The sequence below is a fragment of the Ursus arctos genome, unplaced genomic scaffold, assembly GCF_023065955.2.
Source record: "Ursus arctos isolate Adak ecotype North America unplaced genomic scaffold, UrsArc2.0 scaffold_14, whole genome shotgun sequence".
In the NCBI taxonomy this organism is placed as follows: Eukaryota; Metazoa; Chordata; class Mammalia; order Carnivora; family Ursidae; genus Ursus; species Ursus arctos.
This window is the reverse complement of record NW_026622808.1, coordinates 17,527,367-17,544,466: the sequence shown is the minus strand read 5'-3', so window position 1 is coordinate 17,544,466 and position 17,100 is coordinate 17,527,367. Positions and strand designations below refer to the sequence as shown.

Below are 17,100 nucleotides of genomic sequence, written 5' to 3'. Positions count from 1 at the left end.
GGTCTCCCTGTGACTCAGGCACGGGACCAGCTTCCCCCCGCCCCACCCTGATGCCTAATGGCCTCCTCAGTCTCACTAGCTTCTCTCTATCCCCATGACCACCCCCCAGTCCAGGCCAATGACCTGAGCCTCCCCACACCCCGAGCCACCTCCCACCACAAGCCAATCCCTCACAGCCTGCATGGCCTGTTCAGGGCACAAATCTGATTATGTCCCTCAATGCTTAAAATCCCTTAATAGTTTAGAGCCCACTAATGGCTTCCCAGAGCTTAGACCTAAGAACCACGCCCCGGCCCCGGCTCTGGCCCAGGGCTGAGGACTATTCCTGGCTGCTGTCCAGGGCGAGAAGTACCTTGCGAAGCTCACCGACCTGCCTTCTCCTGGGAAGGTGGTCAGTGCCCTGGCTCAGAAACAGTTTGGAAAGGGGAGGCTCAGTATCTCCACCTGCTAATGCGGGGGTGGGCTGGCAAGACCCGGGCAGTTGGGGGCAAGGCCCTCAAGGAGGCCTCAGGCGGCAGAGACTGGCCTCTGAGTCCAGAACTGGCTCTGCAGGGTGAGGGTGGGGCGTGTGCCCTGGCCTGGAGCCCAGCTGCCCCACCTCCTGCACCAACCAATGGGGGGGGGTGGGAGGAAGGGGGGACTGGGCCCAGGGCCAGAGCACTGAGCAGGCAGTCCCTACGGGCACCTGGGCAGCAGGAAGGAGGCTCAGACTGTGATGTACAAACACAGGCTGTATTGGGGGAGGATGGATGGGGGGCAGGGGTGGGGTTAGTCCTCCTTCAGGCTCCCGAACACGGCGGCCGGCACACTCTGCTGCTCCAGCCGCACCTCTGGGGAAGGGGGGAGGCAGGGAGGACACGGTCACTCCAGGACGGGACCCTGCCCCTGCCTCTCCCAGACCGCCCTGCCTGTCTGGCCGGCCCCATACCGTTGGGCTCCAGGTCCATCTCGTCCTCATCCTCGTCCTCCCCCAGCTCGATCTCCTCCGGGTTGGCCTGCTGTGCCAGCTCGGCCAGCTCCTCCCGAGAGGCGTCGCTCCTGCAGGCAGACAGGGATCAGGCAGGGCCCGCGCGCTCGGCCTCCCTGGCACCTCCCCTGTGGAGGAACCGCTCACTCCTGCGGCCCCATGCTTGCCTCACAAACAGGATCTTGCTCTGCGCCCGTGGCGGCTGGTCACGCTCGGCCTCGGCCGCCAGCTGCTCCGCCCGCTGCTCCAGCAGCTTCATGTCATCCATGCCACTCTGCCCCGGGGCCAGGTCGGACACTGGGGTGGAGAGGGGTGCTCAGCACAGCGGGTCCCGCCCTCCCCACAGCTGCACCCCACGGCCCGCTCTGCTCCGGCTGCTGCTACTGGGTGCCCCAAGCGGTCTGAGGACCCAGCCCTCAAGGAGTGCCCAGTCTGCAGCGGGAATGCCCCCAATGCCCCCAGCCGGCAGATCCAGGCTGGGCAGGGGGCAGAGGCCAGACCTCCAGGGCCCGGCCGGGGTGAGGGGTAGCCCGCAGCTGCTCACCAGTGCCCGTGGCGCTGCCAGACACCTTGAGCATCTGCGAGGCCATGAAGTTGACTTGAGTGTTGTACGTGGCCTGCACGCTCCGGCGAATCCGCAGCATCTCCCGGATGGTGTCCTCGTTGCCGTGCCGGACCTCGAAGTCCTTCCACGTTTGCCAGAAAGCCCCGGTGGTCTGTGGAGGGTGGGCGGCACGCGCGTGAGCTGGCTGGCCCGGCTGCACCCCCCTCCCAATGCCTGCCCGCCAGGCTCGGCCCCTACCCGGGGGTCACAGATCTGGGAGCAGAAGCTGTAGATGGCGCGCGCCCGGTCGATCTCGCCGAGCCTGCACTCCATGTCCGCGAACCGCAGGCACATCTCCCGGGCGTGCTCGTCCGACAGCACCTGCGGGGCGGCGGGGGGAAGGGGTGGGCGTCAGCGGGGTTCCCACGCCCTGGACCGGCGTCCGGAACGCCGCCCCGAGTTCCGCAGCCGCCCCGCCGGCGCCCTGGGGCACCTCGATGGCCTTCTGGTAGATGCTGCGGGTGTGGGTGACGCCGTAGATCTCGGCGGCGCGCTTGATGTAGATGTTGAACATGTCGTACTGCTGCGCCGGCTCCACGGCCCGGGTGGCGCGCTCGTACACGGCCATGGCGTGCCGGGCCAGGCCCCACTCCTCCTCCAGCTGCGCGTACAGCAGGTACAGCGCTGCGCCGAAGGACGCCGGTCAGAGGCTGCTGCCTGCCCCCGGGCACCCCCCGCCCCCGGGCACCCCCCGCCCGCCTCACTCTTGGCGTATTTGGGAGGGCAGCCGTCCAGCGCCTGTTCGAAGAGGTCCCGCGCTCGCTCCAGCTTGCGGCCCCCGTAGCGGGCGATGAATTTGGTCAGGTAGGTGCTCCAGATGTCGGACACGTTGGGCCACTTGAACAGCGAGATGCCACGCTCGTACGCCTGCCCGGAGAGGGAGTCGTGTATGGGAACGCGGGGTTAAGAGCACCTGGCGCCCAGGCTGTCGGGAGCCTGCCCCCGCCTCCCTTGGGCTGAGCAAGGTGGCCTTCCCTAGCTGTCCCCTCCCTACAATCACGACGCAGTCAAAAGGGTCTGTGTGCCTCCCTCAACAAACTGCAAAGCCCCCAATGACAGGGCGGGACTAGGACCTACCAAGTCACCAGGAGGTCACATTGTGCGCAGGGGAGGTGGGGGCGGGAGGACCCTCAGCTCTGCAGACACTAGAGCCCAGAGCCCCGTGAGGAGGTTCACGTGCCCGGGGCCAAGGGGCAGGGCCCGTGTCACTCAGGCCGGGGGTGGCCCGCGTGTATGTGCATACAACCTCCCCAGCCGTGTCCAGAGAGTCCACACATAACCCAAACGTGTCGAGCAGCCAGCCGGGGCCTCACGCGTACACGCGCAGACCTACAACCCGGGCGGCAGGGCAGGAACACCCACACCAACCCCCCCCCACAGAAGCAGGACGTCAGGGGTGAACTGTGTCCCCCCAAATCCTGTCGAAGCCATAACCCCAGAACCTCAGAATAGAAGTGTAGAAATGAGCTCTTTAAAAAGGAAATAAACGGGGTCACTATAGTGGGCCCTAATCAAACGACTGGAGTCCTTGTGAGGAGATTAAGACACAGACACACACACAGGAATGACCACGGGAGGCCCCGGGGAGAAGATGGCCGCCTGTACGCCAAGGAGAGAGGCCTCAGGAGAAACCAGCCCCGCCGACACCACGATCTGAGATTTCCGGCCTCCAGGGCTAAGACGACATGTCTCCATTAAGTTCCCTGCTCTGTAATACTTCGTTAGGGCGGCCAGAGGACACTGACATAGCGCCCGAGGCCCTGAGGAGGACACACTGCCGCCTGGGACCCCGAGATCAGCCCCCCTCACCTTGAAGCTTTCCTCAAAGTACTTGTGCTCCTCCAGGAACACGGCGTAGTTGATGACGATCTGGGGCGTGGCGATGCGCAGGTCCAGGATGCGGTCGTACACGGCCTTGGTGGACTGCGGGGCAGGGGCGGGTCGGAGCACGTCCCGGGCAGAGTCTGCAGCCCCGTCCCACCCCACCGCAGGCCCCGGCCGCGCAGCTCACCTGGAAGGTGCCCAGGCTCTCCTCCAGGTCGGCGAGCAGCGACCACACCTTCAGCGACTTGTATACACGGTTCTGCACAGGCTCTGAGCCGTCGAAGTACTCGGCCCGGCGGGCGGGCAGTGCGGTGGCCTTCTGCGGGGGCCGGCAGCGGAGGGGGGGCTTAGGGACGTCCCGGACCTGGCGACGCAGCACAGCACACCCCTGCCCCACCCCAGCCCCGGGCCTGTGTTTACCCGCAGCAACCGCAAGGCCTGGTCATAGTTCTCGTGCCGGAGCTCCAGCTCACCGCACTCACACCACACGCTGGCCAGGTCGTCCACCTGCTTGAAGCTCACCTTGGTGGCCTTCTCCAGGATGATGCGGGCCTGCCAGGGTGCACAGAGGACAGGCTGAGACCCTGCCCCCCCCCCCACGCCATGAGGGTGCATGTGTAAACACTCATGCAAACATGACCATGTCTGTGCCTCCAGCGTCCTCTGGCCACGGACGCATCTGTACACACACACACACACAAATGCACAAATGGCACAGCACTCACGTCATCCAGCTGCCCGTTGTCCTCGTAAAACTTGGCGAATGCCACCCACAGCGTGTGGGGCTTGCCTGTCGCCTTGAAAGGGTCCACCGTCTGCACAGCCTCCGTGTATGTGTTGATGATCTGGGCGGGAGGGACCGAGTCAGGCGGGACAGCTGGGGCCCTGGTAGGTTGGGGGGGGGGCGGCGAGGGGCAGGGCCGTCACGCACCTCCCGGGGGCGGCCCTGGTGCAGGGCCACACGCTTGTGCCACTCGTGCACGTGGTGCGGGTTCTGGCGCAGCAGGACGCTGTTGAGCAGCAGGGGCCGCCGGCCGATGAGCTGCTCGAAGCGCGCCAGGCGCAGCTCCAGGTCCACGTCATCTGGCTCGGTGATGAGGGCCGGGGCGCAGAAGTCAGGGCCTCGGCACACAGCCACCTCCACCCCCCAGCCCCCACCGAGTGCTCTGGGCTTCGCAGACTCGCCCCACTGGCCACCCCGGCCGGAGATGCATCCCCCCGTCCTGGAGACTCTCCAAGGTTCCACCCACCCTGGCCACTCGGCCGTCCTCCCTCCCTGCCGGCCCCGGCCACGCACCTCGCCCTTGCCCCGGCCACTCAGGACCCTTGGAGCCCTGCCAGCCAGCCTGGCCTTCTCTCCTCCCCAGCCCAGGACCGCCCCTGGCAGCTCACCTTCCTCCTCCCGCCCCAGCTCCGAGGCTGTCTCCATCTTGGCGGCAATCATGCTCTCCTCAAACTGGGCGTAGCTGTCGAACACCTGGGTGAAGTCCCGCACGGTCATCACGGTGCGGATGGCCTCCTCGTACACATCTCGAGCCTGTGGGTGCAGGAAGGGTGAAAGGAAAGTGCTGGTGGGTGGACTGCGTGAACACAGGGAACTCAACAGCATGGCCCTGGCAGCGGTCCAGAGTGGGGGTCGCCCAGTTCTGTCAGCCTCCGAACAGTGACACCCAGCAGAGCCATGACTGGAGCTGTGCCCGGCCCCGCCAGAGTGCTCTGGGACTTCTCCCCGTAGACTAACGGTGACGGTCCCTTGTGTGGAGTGAACGAGGCTCAAGGGAAACGTGTGTAAGGTGCCTGACACCCACTTAAAACTCATGAGGTGACTGACCCCCATGCCCCCCCAGGTCCACGCCGCAGGGACCCTAACCTCGGCTTAGCCACGGAGGGCTCTGCCGTTGCTGTGCGTACCCCTCATGCCGGCCCGACCCCACTTCTGAAGCTCAAATTCTCCTCATCACTCCTGCCCCCCAAGCTCGGGCCCCATCTCTCTACTCATCCCTGGCTGGTCATACCCCACTGCTCCCACCTGGCCACTGGCTCCAGCGGCCTCCAGGCTGGTCTCCTGCCATCGGCCTCAGCCTGGAGTGGCCCAGGGTGTAAACGCATAGCGGGTCCTGCCTCTGTCCTGCTCACACCTGGCCGGCAGCTCCCTCAGCAGGGCACAGCCAGCCCCTCCTTGGCCCGCAGGCCTCTCCCTTCCCTGGCCCTTCACCGACCCCCTCTTTGCTCCAGCTCCACTCCCTTTTGCTCTTACGTCCCCGAGGCCCCAACAACCCCAGCCAGCCCCTCCGGGGACCTCTCAGAACCCCAGACACTCCCCCAGCCCCTGGTGTGCCACTCCACTGCCTGATGACAAGCCAGCTAACGTGAACACTGACAGGAACGCTAACACTTCACGAGTGACCCTACATCAGGCGCCTGTGTGGCACTGGATTCCTCACAGGTGGGGGAGCAAGTGTCACTCTCATTTTGCAACTGAGGACACACAGGCTTAGTGGGTCCAAGGCCACCCAGCCAGGAAGAACTCAGGTCTGGCCGACGCCAAGGCGGGCGTGCTTGCCAGCAGGGCTGGGCCACGCCTCACCTTCAGGAAGGCAAACGTGTGCAGGGCGTGCACCTGGGCACACAAATGGCATGTCTGCGTATCTCCCGCATGTGCCCACGTGCACCTCCGGAATGCCACGCTGGAGAGACTGCTCCCCTCCCCTCGTCGGCTCCCGTGCCCACTCACCTTCTCGAAGTGGCCGCTGCGGATGTAATAGTCAGCCAGCGAGCACCAGAGCTTGCCCAGCTGGTCAGTGAAGCGGGTGAGGCCCCCACGGATGATGGCGTCCACATTGAGCGACTGTACCTTGTCTGGGTTCTGGGAGATGAGGTCACAGAGCTCGTGCCACAGCTGCAGCGCCAGGAGGAGAAGTCTCAGCCTTGTTCCCCACGGGGGCGCGCCGTCCTGCCCCACTCCACTCCCCCAGAGGCCCACCTGGTAGTTGGACTTGCCGGCCTTGGACACGAAGCGCTCGTCATTGACCACGGTGGCCAGGCGCTGCGCGGCTTCATCCAGCCGGTCGCTGGACTTGAGGTACTCGATGTACTCCTCTGCGCTCTCGGGGCTGAGCTGTACAGCGACCGGCCCCATCGGCCGTCAGGGGGGCTGAGGAGCCGTACCACGACAGCCCCGGCCCCTCGGCGGCTCCAGGTCAGCCATCCACCACTGTCCCGGTCAAGGGCCAGCCCTGCCGACCCAGCCTCAGCCACCCCTGTCCAACCTGGGTCCCACCAGTCCAGCTTCAGCCCCGCAGGTCCAGCTTAGGCCCCAGGGATCCAGCCTGGGCCCCACTGGTCCAAGGCCAGCCGTGACCGGTCTGGCTTAGACGACAATGGTAGAGCCCGCACTGTCCAGGCCTTGCTTTTTACCACAAGCCCCCCAGCCAAAGAGCACTGTGTTAAGAGTTTCATGATGTATGACAGTTGCTAGAAGTTTAAGAAAGCCACACACCATCCGCCCCCGGTTTCCACCTGGAAACACTCCCAGAGCCATTCACCTCGCATTCCCTGCCCTCCCGGGGTGGCGGTTTTCCTGGTTCATGTGGTCAGCTCATGGGCATCTGTCTGCCCAGTTAGACCAAAAAGCTCCACGCATGCAGAGCCTGTCTCTGTCATGCTGTCCCGGGACCTGTCTCAATACTGGACGTGCAGCAGTTGCTAGCAAATATGAGGAGAATAAACAAATGGCAAACAGAAGCCTGTCTCAGGAAGCCTTTTCCCCACTTCCTGTCAGGTGACATCCTGCAAGGGGCTAGTGTCCAGTGAACCAGTTTGGGGGGCCCTCTTGACGCGAGGGAGTGGCCCCCCCCGCCCCCAGCAGCACCTGGCGCCCCCAAGCTTACCTTGAGGAAGCGCCGGTAGCCCCGCACGGCCGTCTCGGGCAGCGGGTGGGAGCGGAGGAAGCGCAGGTACAGGGGCCAGATGCGAGAGTGCTGTGTGATGGGCAGGGCCCGGAGGGCGCGGTCAAACGTGCGGCGGGTGTGCGTGACACGGCCCTGGTCCATCAGGAACTGGCAGTAGTCCAGCCACAGACGGGGCATCTGGAGGTGTGGCGGAGAGGCGTGCCGTGAGCCGCTGGCACCACAGCCCCACCATACACCCGCTGTCCTATGGCCCAGGACGCAGCAAGACCCACAGCCCCCTCCTCCAGGACCAAGTCTAGCTCTACTCCAATCCCCCAGCTTCGCCCATTTCCAGGGTCTGAGCCCCACCTCCCCCTCGCCCCGGGCCGGCCTCTGCCCCCTGCACCTTATGCATGAACACAAAGGCCCTCTCGTGGCAGTTGTTGACATCTTCATAGGCAGGGTCAGTCACGCAGCGATGCTTCACCTGCGCCCGGCGCGCCTTCAGGTATCGGTACCAGAGTTTGTAGCTGGGGGAGGCAGGAGGGGACAGACGAGGACTGGTCGGCTTTACAGACCCCTAGAGCCCTTCGCCCTGCCCCCACGGAGCAACTGCTGGAATAAGGGGCCTGGGGAAGGCTGACAAGTCTCAGCAATGGGGGGATGGATACTTAGTGCCAGAACAAGAGCAGCCCCTGGGACCTCCCGGCCAGTTCTGATGGGACAGGACCGGGGGGTGGGGGGCTGGGACAGGCGGGGCGGCTGGAGCGGTCCCCACCTGCAGGGCAGCAGCTTCAGCGCTCGCTCATACAGCTGGTTGAGCCTGGGCTTCGGGGCACCTTGTTTGAACTCAATGTAGCGGAGCCAGCACTTGACCGAGAACTGGTTCCGCATGATCTCCTCCTCATAGGGGAGGTCCTCTTCCTCCTGCGGGAGCCAGGGAACGGGGAGGAGAGAGACCTGCCCTCAGAGCCTGGTCCCACGTGCCACTGTTCATCAGAGCCAGGTCACCAGACCCCCAGATCCTAGGGCTCAGATCCGGATTTTACTCCTCGGAATTCCACTGCCCACCATCTGACCCAGATCACCAGACTCCTCAATCTGGGTTCTAGGCCAGACTCGAGATTGTCAACCAGACACCACTCTTGGACTTTTGGATTGAGCCATCCACTCCCTGGCCCAGATCACCAGATTCCTTAGACTCCCTGGTCCAATGCCAGGCCTTGCTCGGACCTGAACACCAAGCTGTAACTCCGCACGACGTGCCTCTTCCTGGACACCAGGCCTTTGGCATCGCAGGCTCCCACTAGCCAGAGTGGAGCTCAACTCTGCCCCAGAACTTGGAAAACGAATAAGGAAACTTCATTGGAAATGGAATCGGGAAGCCCTGAAGGGGGAACGCTCAGGCCCTACCATCTCTTTGTCAATTGCAGACCCCCCCACAGGAAGATCTTCTCCTTGCCTGGCAACAGCCCAGCCAATGAGAAACTGCCAAAACTCAGTCAATGAGAAGCCATCACTACCCTGAACTATCACTCTCTTCTAATAGACTTTCCTTCAAAGCAGCCCTTCCCAGCTGATTCCTTTTTCTCTATAAAGTGACATTCCTCTCCCTTGTTCTCCAGACTTGCCTTTGGTTTTACCAGCACTTGCATATCCCGATTTAAAACTCCTCTGCCACTCCTAAATAAACCCATTTTGCTGGTAAGATAACTCGCAGTTTTACTTTCAGGGTCGTCAGAAGCTAGACCTTTACCTCAGGAGACGTATGGACCACCAGCAAGCCTCACCAATACTAAACACCAAAAACTGGTGAAGAGGCCTGACCTCAACAGGCACACGGCTCACAGATACCGTAGGTTCCACACCACAAGACAGTATCACAACACAGCAGGTCCGATGAATTTTCTGGTTTCCTAGTGCACATAAAAGTCATACTTATGCAATACTGTAGTCTATTAAATGTGCAATGGCATTATGTCTAAAAAATCTACACATCTTGATGAAAAAATACTTTCTTGCTAAAAAATGCTAACCGCCATCTGAGCTTTCAGTGAGCTGTAATCTTGTAGCTGGTGGAGGGTCTTGCCTCCATGGTGATAGATGCTGACTGATCAGGGTGGTGGCTGATGAAGGCTGGGGTGGCTGGGGCAATTTCTTTAAAAAAGACAGACTGGTTTGCCATACCAACGGAATCTTTCCTCCATGAACGACTTCCCTGTAGTACGTGATTCGGTTTGAACAGCATTTTACCCAGAGTAGGACTTCTTTCCAAAGTGGAATCAATCCTCTCAAACCCTGCTCCTGCTTTGTCAACTGAATTTATGTAATGGTCTAAAAGCTCTGTTGTCATTTCAACAATCTTCATGGCATCTTCACCAGTAGATTCCATCCCAAGAAACCCCTTTCTTTGCTCATCCAAAAGAAGCATTCGTCCTCCAAACTTTATCACGAGATCGCAGCAATGCAGTCCCACCTTCAGGCTCCACTTCTGATTCTGGTTCTCTTGCTGTTCCCACCACACCTGCGGTTACTTCCTCCCCTGAAGTCTGGAACCCCTCCAAGCCAGCCATGAGGGTTGAGATCAACTTCTTCCAAAACCCTGTTAAGGTTGATACTTTGATCTCTCCTCGTGAATCAGAATGTTCTTAATGGCATCTAGAATGGTGAATCCTCTCCAGAAGGTTTTCAATTTGCTTTTCCCCAGATCTATCAGAGCAATTGCTATCTCCGGCAGCTATAACTTTATGAAATGTATTTCTTAAATAATAAGACTTGAAAATTGAAATTACTCTTTGGTCCATGGGCTACAGAATGGATGTTATATCAGCAGGCATGAAAACAACATCAATCTTGTTGTACATCTCTTGTCGGAGCTCTTGGGTGACCAGGTGCATTGTTAATGAGCATTTTTGGGAAAGAATCTTTTTTTCTTCTTCTTCTGAGCAGCAGGTCTCAACACTGGACTCAAAATATTTAGTAAACAGTGTTGTAAACAGATACGCTATCATCCAAGTTTTGTTGTTCCATTTATACAGCACACGGTAGTTTTAGCTTAATTCTTAAGGGCTCGAGGATTTTTAGAATGGTAAACGAGCACTGGCTTCGATTTATAGTCATCAGCACCATTAGCCTCTAACAGAGTCGGCCTGTCCTTTGAAGCGCTGAAGCCAGGTACTGACTTCTCCTCTCTAGCTATAAAAGTCCTGGATGGCATTTTCTTTCAAGAGAAGGCTTTTCCATTTATATTAAAAGTCTGTTTGGGGCACCTGGGTGGCTCGGTTGGTTAGGCATCTGACTCCTGATCCTCAGCTCAGGTCTTGATCTCAGGGTTGTGAGAAATAATAACAATAACAATAACAATAATAATAATAAAATTTAAAAAGTTTGTTTTGTGTACTCACCTTCATTAATTATCTTAACTAGATTTTTTAAAAAGATTTTATTTATTTGAGGGAGAGCGGGAGAGTGAGAGAGAATGAGAACAAGCAGGGGGAGCAGCAGGCTCTCCAATGAGCAGGGAGCCAGGCTCAGGGCTTGATCCCAAGACTCCGCGATCATGACCTGAGTCAAAGGCAGACGTTTAACCAACTGAGCCACCGAGGTGCCCCTTAACTAGATCTTCTTCTTCTTCTTAAGATTTTATTTATATATTTGAGAGAGAGAGAGAGCACAAGTGGTGGGAGGGAGAGGGAGAAGCAGACTCCCTGCTGAACAGGGAGCTGGATGTGGGACTCGATCATGACCTGAGCTGAAGGCAGACGCTTAACCGACTGAGCCACCCAGGCACCCCCAGACCTTCTGATTAACTTGCTACAGATCCTACTGGCACTCACTGCTTCACTTTGCACTTTTGTTATGGAGACGGCTTCTTTCCTTAAACCTCATGAACCAACCCCTATTAGCTTCAAACTCATCTCCTGCAGCTTCCTCACCTCCCTCAGCCTTTGTAGAACCAAAGAGTTAGGTCTTGCTCTGAATTAGACTTTGGCGTAAGGGGATGTTGGGCCTGGTTTGATCTTCTACCCAGACCGCTTAAAACTTTCTCTATAACAGCAATAAGGCTGTTCTGCTTTTTTATCATTCATGTGTTCACTGGAGTCACACTTTTAATTTTCTTCAAGAAGTTTTCCTTTGCATTCATCACTCGGCTGTTTGGTGCAAGAGGCCTAGCTTTCAGCCTCTCTCAATTCCAACATGCCTTCCTCATTAAGCTTAATCATTTCTAACTTTTGATTTGAAGTGAGAGACATGTGGCTCTTCCCTTCACCTGAACACTTAGAGGCCACTGTAAGGTTATTAATTGGTCTAATTTCAATATTTTTATGTCTCAGGAAGTAGGGAGGTCCAAGGACAGAGGCGGGCAATAGCCCATGAAGCAGTCCGAACACCTGCACTTATTAACTTCCCCCTTTTATCTGGGTGTGGCTCCTGGTGCCCCAAAAGTAATGGAAAAGTTTGACATATTATGAGTATTACCAAAACGTGACACAGAGACATGAAGTCAGCAAACACTGTTGGAAAATGGTGCCAACACACCTCCTTGATGCAGGGTTGCCACAAGCCTTCAATTTGTTTAAACAAAAGAGAGAGAGAGAGAGAGAGAGAGAGAGAGAGGGGGAAAGAAAGAAAGAAAGAAAGAAAGAAAGAAAGAAAGAAAGAAAAAAAAAAAAAACAAAACTCCTGCAATATCTGCGAAGCACAATCAAAGGACATACACCTGTGCTCCAGATACCAAGCCCTGGACTCTTCAGGATCCCACTGGCCATCGCCTGACCAGCTTCACATCTGACTCCAGAGTTCTCCGAATCCAGACACCAATCCTTTATTTCAGAAACTACAAGGCTCAGGGCCAAACCTAGGCCGTTACTCAGAACACCAACACTTTACCATAGAAACCAGAGCCCTGGCTTTGGGTCACTAGCCTTTACTTCAGACGCTAGATCTCTACAAGATTTAGCTATGCGATCTACCCCTCTCCCCGCGCGCTCCCATTTCCACCGGAGGCCCGGGTCGCCGAGCCCTTAACCTCGACAGCAGCTCTTCACTCAGACCACCTGGACTCCGGCACCAGAACTTTGCTCCTGGACAGCCCGGTCCGCACGCCCTGCCCTCGGGTGGACAGAATACCACCCAGACACCCCAGGCGGCCAGACCCCGAAACCCTGAAGCATCCAAGGCCGGTGCTCCCACACGGGCCACTCCCCGGCCCCGCCGCGGACTCACGAAAACGAGGTCCGGCCGCTCGGGCCGGGAAAGACGCGCCATCACCACCATCTTCCTGACTCTCCAGCCGCTGGCAGAAGTCACGTTATAATGACGCCTCCCGCTGAAGGCCCGCCCCCCGGGGCCAGACCTATTCGCTATTGGTTGAACTCTTTCAACCCCGCGGACCGCGTTTGTTGACTTTCGCTTAGAAGGAGCCGGCGACCGGAAGCAGAGAGGAGGCTCCCGAAGATGACGTCATCATGAAATTCCTCTACCAATCAGCTTCAGTAGTGGAGCCCGCAAAAGCCCGATGAGCTGCTGTTTTGCTGGAGGGTTGACTTTGGGCGGAAGCAGCTTTATAGCCTAGGAGAAGCGAGATGGGGGTGAAGCTGGAGGTGTTTCGGGTCAGTGAGCTTTGCAGCGGGTGGACGGTTGGACTCCTCCCGGAACTGAGGAGGAGGCTCTGAAAGGGAGGGCGGGGGGACTCCAGGAGAGAGGGCCATGTGGCGAGAAATCTGAGTTTTGAGAGGGATCTTTAGGGTTGGAAGCCCAGCGGAGGGGGCGCTGGGTTAGGGGAGAGCTGGTGTGAGGAAGGGCGTCTGAGAGGAGTGATCTGGGAAAGGGGCTCCGAGAAGGAAGGCTCCAGACCCTGGGGAAGCTCATGGGCTCCGAGTGGTTGTGTGTTTCTGATAGGGAGACCCCTATGTTTAGGGGAATAGACTCCAAATAATGAGGGCTCCTGGGTTTGAAGATGCTCCAGGGATCTGACGAACGGGTGGGTAATGAGGTCTCAGGAAGATGCCTTCGATTTTAGTACGAGGTTTTGTACTCTGAGTCAGGCGTCTTTGCGCACGTGTGTGTGTGTGTGTGTGTGTGTGTCTTCCAGAGGGAGTCTCCCCAGACTTGGAGGAGGCTTTGAGGTCCCTTAAATTATTACTATTAGGGGTCTAGGCTTTAAGGTGTGAGGCTTCGTACCGTTGGTGGGAGTTCTGCGGTTCTTGGGGACCCCGAGGAGGCACTGCTGGCTCTGCCGGAGGTTGGTCCTCCAGGCTCTGAGCAACCGATGCGTGTTGTGGAAGGGGTTTAATCCCTGGCTCTGTTCATTTACCCCCTGCCCTTCTAGATGACACTCTACCTCACCTTCCCCGTGGCTATGTTCTGGATTGCCAATCAGGCCGAGTGGTTTGAGGACTATGTCATACAGCGCAAGGTGGGCACAGGGACAGTATTTATGGGTTCAATCCAGGGCATGGGGGAGAGATGGGGCACCAACCTGCTGGGGACCAATGTCTGCTCTCCACCAGCCAACCCTGCCCCGGGTGGGGGGCTCTGGAGGCTCCTGGCTCATGCTTCCAGCTGTTACTTTGTCCCCACAGAGGGAGCTGTGGCCACCTGAGAAGGAGGACCAGGTAAGTAACATACTCTTCTTCCCCCTAAAGGGACGGAGGTGCCTGGATCCTTATGGCCGTGATGGGTTTGAGTGAAAAATTTGCTCTCAGCCATGAGGAAAGAGAACTGAGAGCAGAGGGGCATATAGTTTCTTTCTTGCCCTCTTCCTGAAAGATGAAGTTGATCCCATTTGGACCCTCGCTGTAATTGGCACAGGGCTTCCAGTGTAGACACTGAACTCTAAAGCTGTGGCCTAGGGGAGTAAGGGGCAGGGTGGTGAGAAGGGGTGTGTGTGTCCTCCTCCCTTCCCATTCCACCCCCATTTTCCACCCCCCACCCCCCAGCGCCGGGAGCTAGAAGAATTCAAAGAGAGGATACGGAAGCAGCGGGAGGAGAAGCTCCTTCGTGCTGCGCAGCAGAGCTCCTGAATCCTAGCCCCTCCACCCGTGAAATAACACACAGTTTCTTGTTTCTTGTGGAAGTGTTTTATTGTCTGTTTTCAGGGGCCAAGCAGGGCCCAGGATGGCTCAGGCCCTCAGGGGGCTTGTGTCTGGGGTTGGGGGCTGCTGTTCCGACGGAAGCTGAGAGCAGTCGGGTCTTGAGGGGTGAGGAGGGGTTGGGGGCTGAGCGTCCCGGCTCGTTTCTGCACTCCGTCCTGTGGATGAAGAGGGGTCAGCCAAAGGGAGGGACCGGGGCAGTGCCAGCTGGAGGTGACCCATACATTGGGGGAGGGTGCCTGTGTCCCACCTCCTGCCGTTTGCCCCTACTATCCCCCAGCTTCTATGTACCTTAGTTACACAACCTTTAGGGTGGTATTTGGGGTCTTGAGCAGAACCCAGGCTACATGTGCATATGTGTGCCATAGACACACACTAGCGTGTGGAGGTGTGTGTCCTGTGCATAAACTCATGTGTCCTTTTCCTCAGAGGTGTTTTCCTAGGAAGGGGATCTGCTCATTCTGTCTTCCCTGAAACCCTGAGACAGGGAGGCAGGGGCCGTGAGTTCCAGTCACTGCTCCGACATTAACATGCCCCTGGCCTGACCTTGGGCCCCTCTCGGCCCTGTCTGGGCCTTTGTCCTCCCACCCGAAGTTGGGTATTTGGTTGGCCAGGATCCTGTGACTGGCAGGGACCCAGGGTGGCACTCTTACCAGGCACTCATGCCTAGGGGGCAAATCGTGGCTAGACGTGAGGGTGAGGCCCCATTTACTCCTGGCTGGGGGGTGGGAGGCAGGGTCAGAGGGCTCAGCCTAGCAGGTCTCTGCTCAGCCCCAGTGGCACGTCACCTACCTTGGGGCCTATGGGCTGGAAGCCAGGCAGGCTGCTGACTGTCACACGCTGGTCATCCATACGGCGTCCCTGGGTACTGGCCAGCATGTCCATGAGACTGTCCATCTCGGGTGCAGGGCCACTCTCTGCGTTAAGCAGAGGCATGTGGGGATGAACATATACACTGCCTCCAGGGAACACAGCCCAGCTGGAGCCGCTAACCCGCTCCTCGGCCCCCATTCATGTTCTCTGGGAAGTGTGCTCACCTCTCCCATCCCTTGCCCAGTGTTCCCATTTGTGGCTTACTTTCTCAGCCTCTTGCCCACAGGCCCCCCAGATGGCCACTCTCCCTGGATCCCTGCGCCCTGCCCCGTTCATGCCCCCAGACATCACACCAGTCCCACACACCCCCGTGCCCGCTCTCACGGCTCTCAGAGGTCGGACCCGGCCCTGCCTGCAGTGGGCACCGCTGTTCCTCCATCCGGTCGCCCTGCACGTGGCTCAGCAGGTTGAAGAAGCCCTCCTGGTCTGGAGAGCCAGCCTGGGGAACAGACACACTCAGTCCAGCTGGCCTCTCAGCTGGGGAACCCCTCCCCTCCCCTCCTCGGCTCTCACCATGATCCCCGCCGATGTGCTGCTGTGCAGAGCTGCTCAGAATGAGACCTGAGCCTCCTTCCCAATCCCGGCCCCTCCTGCCCCAGGGGCCCGGCCAGCAGGGCCACTCCACGTGGTACTGCCTCAAGGGAGAGGCTGCAGGTGCCAACATCGTGACGTCCTAAATTGGGGCCTGACTGCAGGGTGGCCTGGGGGCTGGGACATGAACCAGGGAAACATACCAGGGGCCGCCCCCAAATCCCAGCATCCCCCACCTCACAGGGGTTAGCACTGAGAGCCCTGACCTCTGCCCTGGGGCTGGGTTAGGCACTCAGACCCTCATGCCCACCAACACTTCCTTCGGCCGCAACTGGGTCAGGGGTCCCAGGAGACTTGCTTGCTAATTAGGTGCCCTACAAACTAATTAGTCTTGTCATTCACAGGCCCTTGAGTTGGGGATGTGTGGGGTGGGATCTGCTTACCTTGACGCAGGGGGCCAAGCTCCCGTCCACCTTCTCTTCCTGGTCCATCATTGTCCCCGCGCCCCTCCCCTGGGTCCCGTCCACTTCTCTGCTGGCCTCTGTCCCGGCCCCGTGCCAGAGAAGGCTTTTTAAAAGACTAGGATGTGGAGGGGGGAGTGGATACCCAGCCCCAAATCCCCAGCTCACGCCCCATCTGCTCCCACCCAAGCTTAAGCCCCATAAAGATGATCCAGATAATTGTTTTTGCAGCAGGATGTGGTGCTGCTGTGGGGGTGGGAGACAGGGTGACCTGGGCTTGGACCTTGCCCAGCAGGACTCACTGGGCCCCAAGAACTCTCAGGTGGGGCTCAGCAGCAGGCCAGACCAGTATCCCCACAGTGGAGAATGGGGGCTGGCTGGCCCCGCTGGGAAAGGACAGGCCACCAGGGCAGCTTGGGCGGGGTCTGTAGCCCTCTGGTGAGAAGCATTGCGAGATGGTCTCACCCTGCTGGAAAGGCAGTTGCCATCCACAGGCGGGAGGGGAAGAAGCTGCACGTGAGGACCACAGAGGCACCACCAGGCTGACTAGCTCCATCTTAGTCTCCTGGCCACCCCTCCTACTCACTGTCCCTGGGTCTGGTTGCCCACTGCAGTCCTAAGACAAGAAGGTCTGGGATCTCCTTTTTTTTTTTAAAGCTTTTATTTATATGAAAGAGCATGAGTGTGGGGGGCGGGGAGAGAGAGGGAGAAGCAGACTTTCCACTGAGCAGGGAGCCCGAAGTGGGGCTCGATCCGAGGACCTGGAATCATGACCTGAGCCAAGGGCAGACGCTTAACCAACTGAGCCACCCGGGTGTCCCAAGAAGGTCTGGAATTTCCTGTCCTGCCACCAGTG

At 58.7% G+C, this 17,100-nt stretch overlaps 3 protein-coding genes across 4 annotated transcripts; 1 reads left to right on the top strand and 2 right to left on the bottom strand.

Moving 5' to 3' along the window:
* Window positions 1–713: 713 nt before the first annotated feature.
* XAB2 (XPA binding protein 2) lies at window positions 714–12,617 on the bottom strand. The gene is made up of 19 exons (XM_026481289.4): window positions 12,512–12,617; window positions 8,064–8,212; window positions 7,692–7,815; window positions 7,286–7,483; window positions 6,379–6,513; window positions 6,130–6,294; window positions 4,788–4,932; window positions 4,327–4,478; window positions 4,121–4,240; window positions 3,816–3,947; window positions 3,583–3,714; window positions 3,381–3,494; window positions 2,276–2,438; window positions 2,005–2,195; window positions 1,770–1,892; window positions 1,512–1,683; window positions 1,135–1,264; window positions 929–1,038; window positions 714–830 (listed from the first exon to the last, which is right to left on the bottom strand). Exons 1-19 carry the CDS (start codon window positions 12,560–12,562, stop codon window positions 769–771), a joined length of 2,568 nt encoding a protein of 855 aa, XP_026337074.1. The 5' UTR covers window positions 12,563–12,617; the 3' UTR covers window positions 714–768.
* A 137-nt stretch (window positions 12,618–12,754) lies between these two features.
* On the top strand, window positions 12,755–14,353 carry LOC113242930 (protein PET100 homolog, mitochondrial). The gene is made up of 4 exons (XM_026481292.4): window positions 12,755–12,897; window positions 13,617–13,703; window positions 13,870–13,902; window positions 14,227–14,353. The coding sequence occupies exons 1-4, from the start codon at window positions 12,871–12,873 to the stop codon at window positions 14,308–14,310; spliced, it is 231 nt and encodes a 76-aa protein (XP_026337077.1). The 5' UTR covers window positions 12,755–12,870; the 3' UTR covers window positions 14,311–14,353.
* A 7-nt stretch (window positions 14,354–14,360) lies between these two features.
* PCP2 (Purkinje cell protein 2) lies at window positions 14,361–16,277 on the bottom strand. Of its 2 annotated transcripts, none has more exons than XM_026481293.3 (4): window positions 16,227–16,277; window positions 15,577–15,691; window positions 15,172–15,296; window positions 14,361–14,537 (listed from the first exon to the last, which is right to left on the bottom strand). In XM_026481293.3, the coding sequence occupies exons 1-4, from the start codon at window positions 16,275–16,277 to the stop codon at window positions 14,418–14,420; spliced, it is 411 nt and encodes a 136-aa protein (XP_026337078.1). In that variant the 3' UTR covers window positions 14,361–14,417. The 2 variants fall into 2 exon arrangements, with proteins under 2 accessions (XP_026337078.1, XP_048083028.1); XM_048227071.2 differs by lacking the exon at window positions 16,227–16,277 and adding an exon at window positions 15,766–15,845.
* Between the last annotated feature and the right edge of the window lie 823 nt (window positions 16,278–17,100).

Coding starts and splice junctions, on each gene's coding strand:
- LOC113242930 (XM_026481292.4), top strand. CDS start 12,871: ATGGGGGTGAAGCTGGAGGTGTTTCGG. Junction 12,898..13,616: donor TGAAGCTGGAGGTGTTTCGG/GTCAGTGAGCTT, acceptor CTGCCCTTCTAG/ATGACACTCTACCTCACCTT. Junction 13,903..14,226: donor CACCTGAGAAGGAGGACCAG/GTAAGTAACATA, acceptor CCCACCCCCCAG/CGCCGGGAGCTAGAAGAATT.
- XAB2 (XM_026481289.4), bottom strand. CDS start 12,562: ATGGTGGTGATGGCGCGTCTTTCCCGGCCCGAGCGGCCGGACCTCGTT. Junction 3,948..4,120: donor ACAACGGGCAGCTGGATGAC/GTGAGTGCTGTG, acceptor GCACCCTGGCAG/GCCCGCATCATCCTGGAGAA. Junction 1,893..2,004: donor TCTACCAGAAGGCCATCGAG/GTGCCCCAGGGC, acceptor GCCGCCCCGCAG/GTGCTGTCGGACGAGCACGC.
- PCP2 (XM_026481293.3), bottom strand. CDS start 16,277: ATGATGGACCAGGAAGAGAAGGTGGACGGGAGCTTGGCCCCCTGCGTC. Junction 15,692..16,226: donor GCTTGGCCCCCTGCGTCAAG/GTAAGCAGATCC, acceptor TCTGTTCCCCAG/GCTGGCTCTCCAGACCAGGA. Junction 14,538..15,171: donor TCCAGCCCATAGGCCCCAAG/GTAGGTGACGTG, acceptor CTTCATCCACAG/GACGGAGTGCAGAAACGAGC.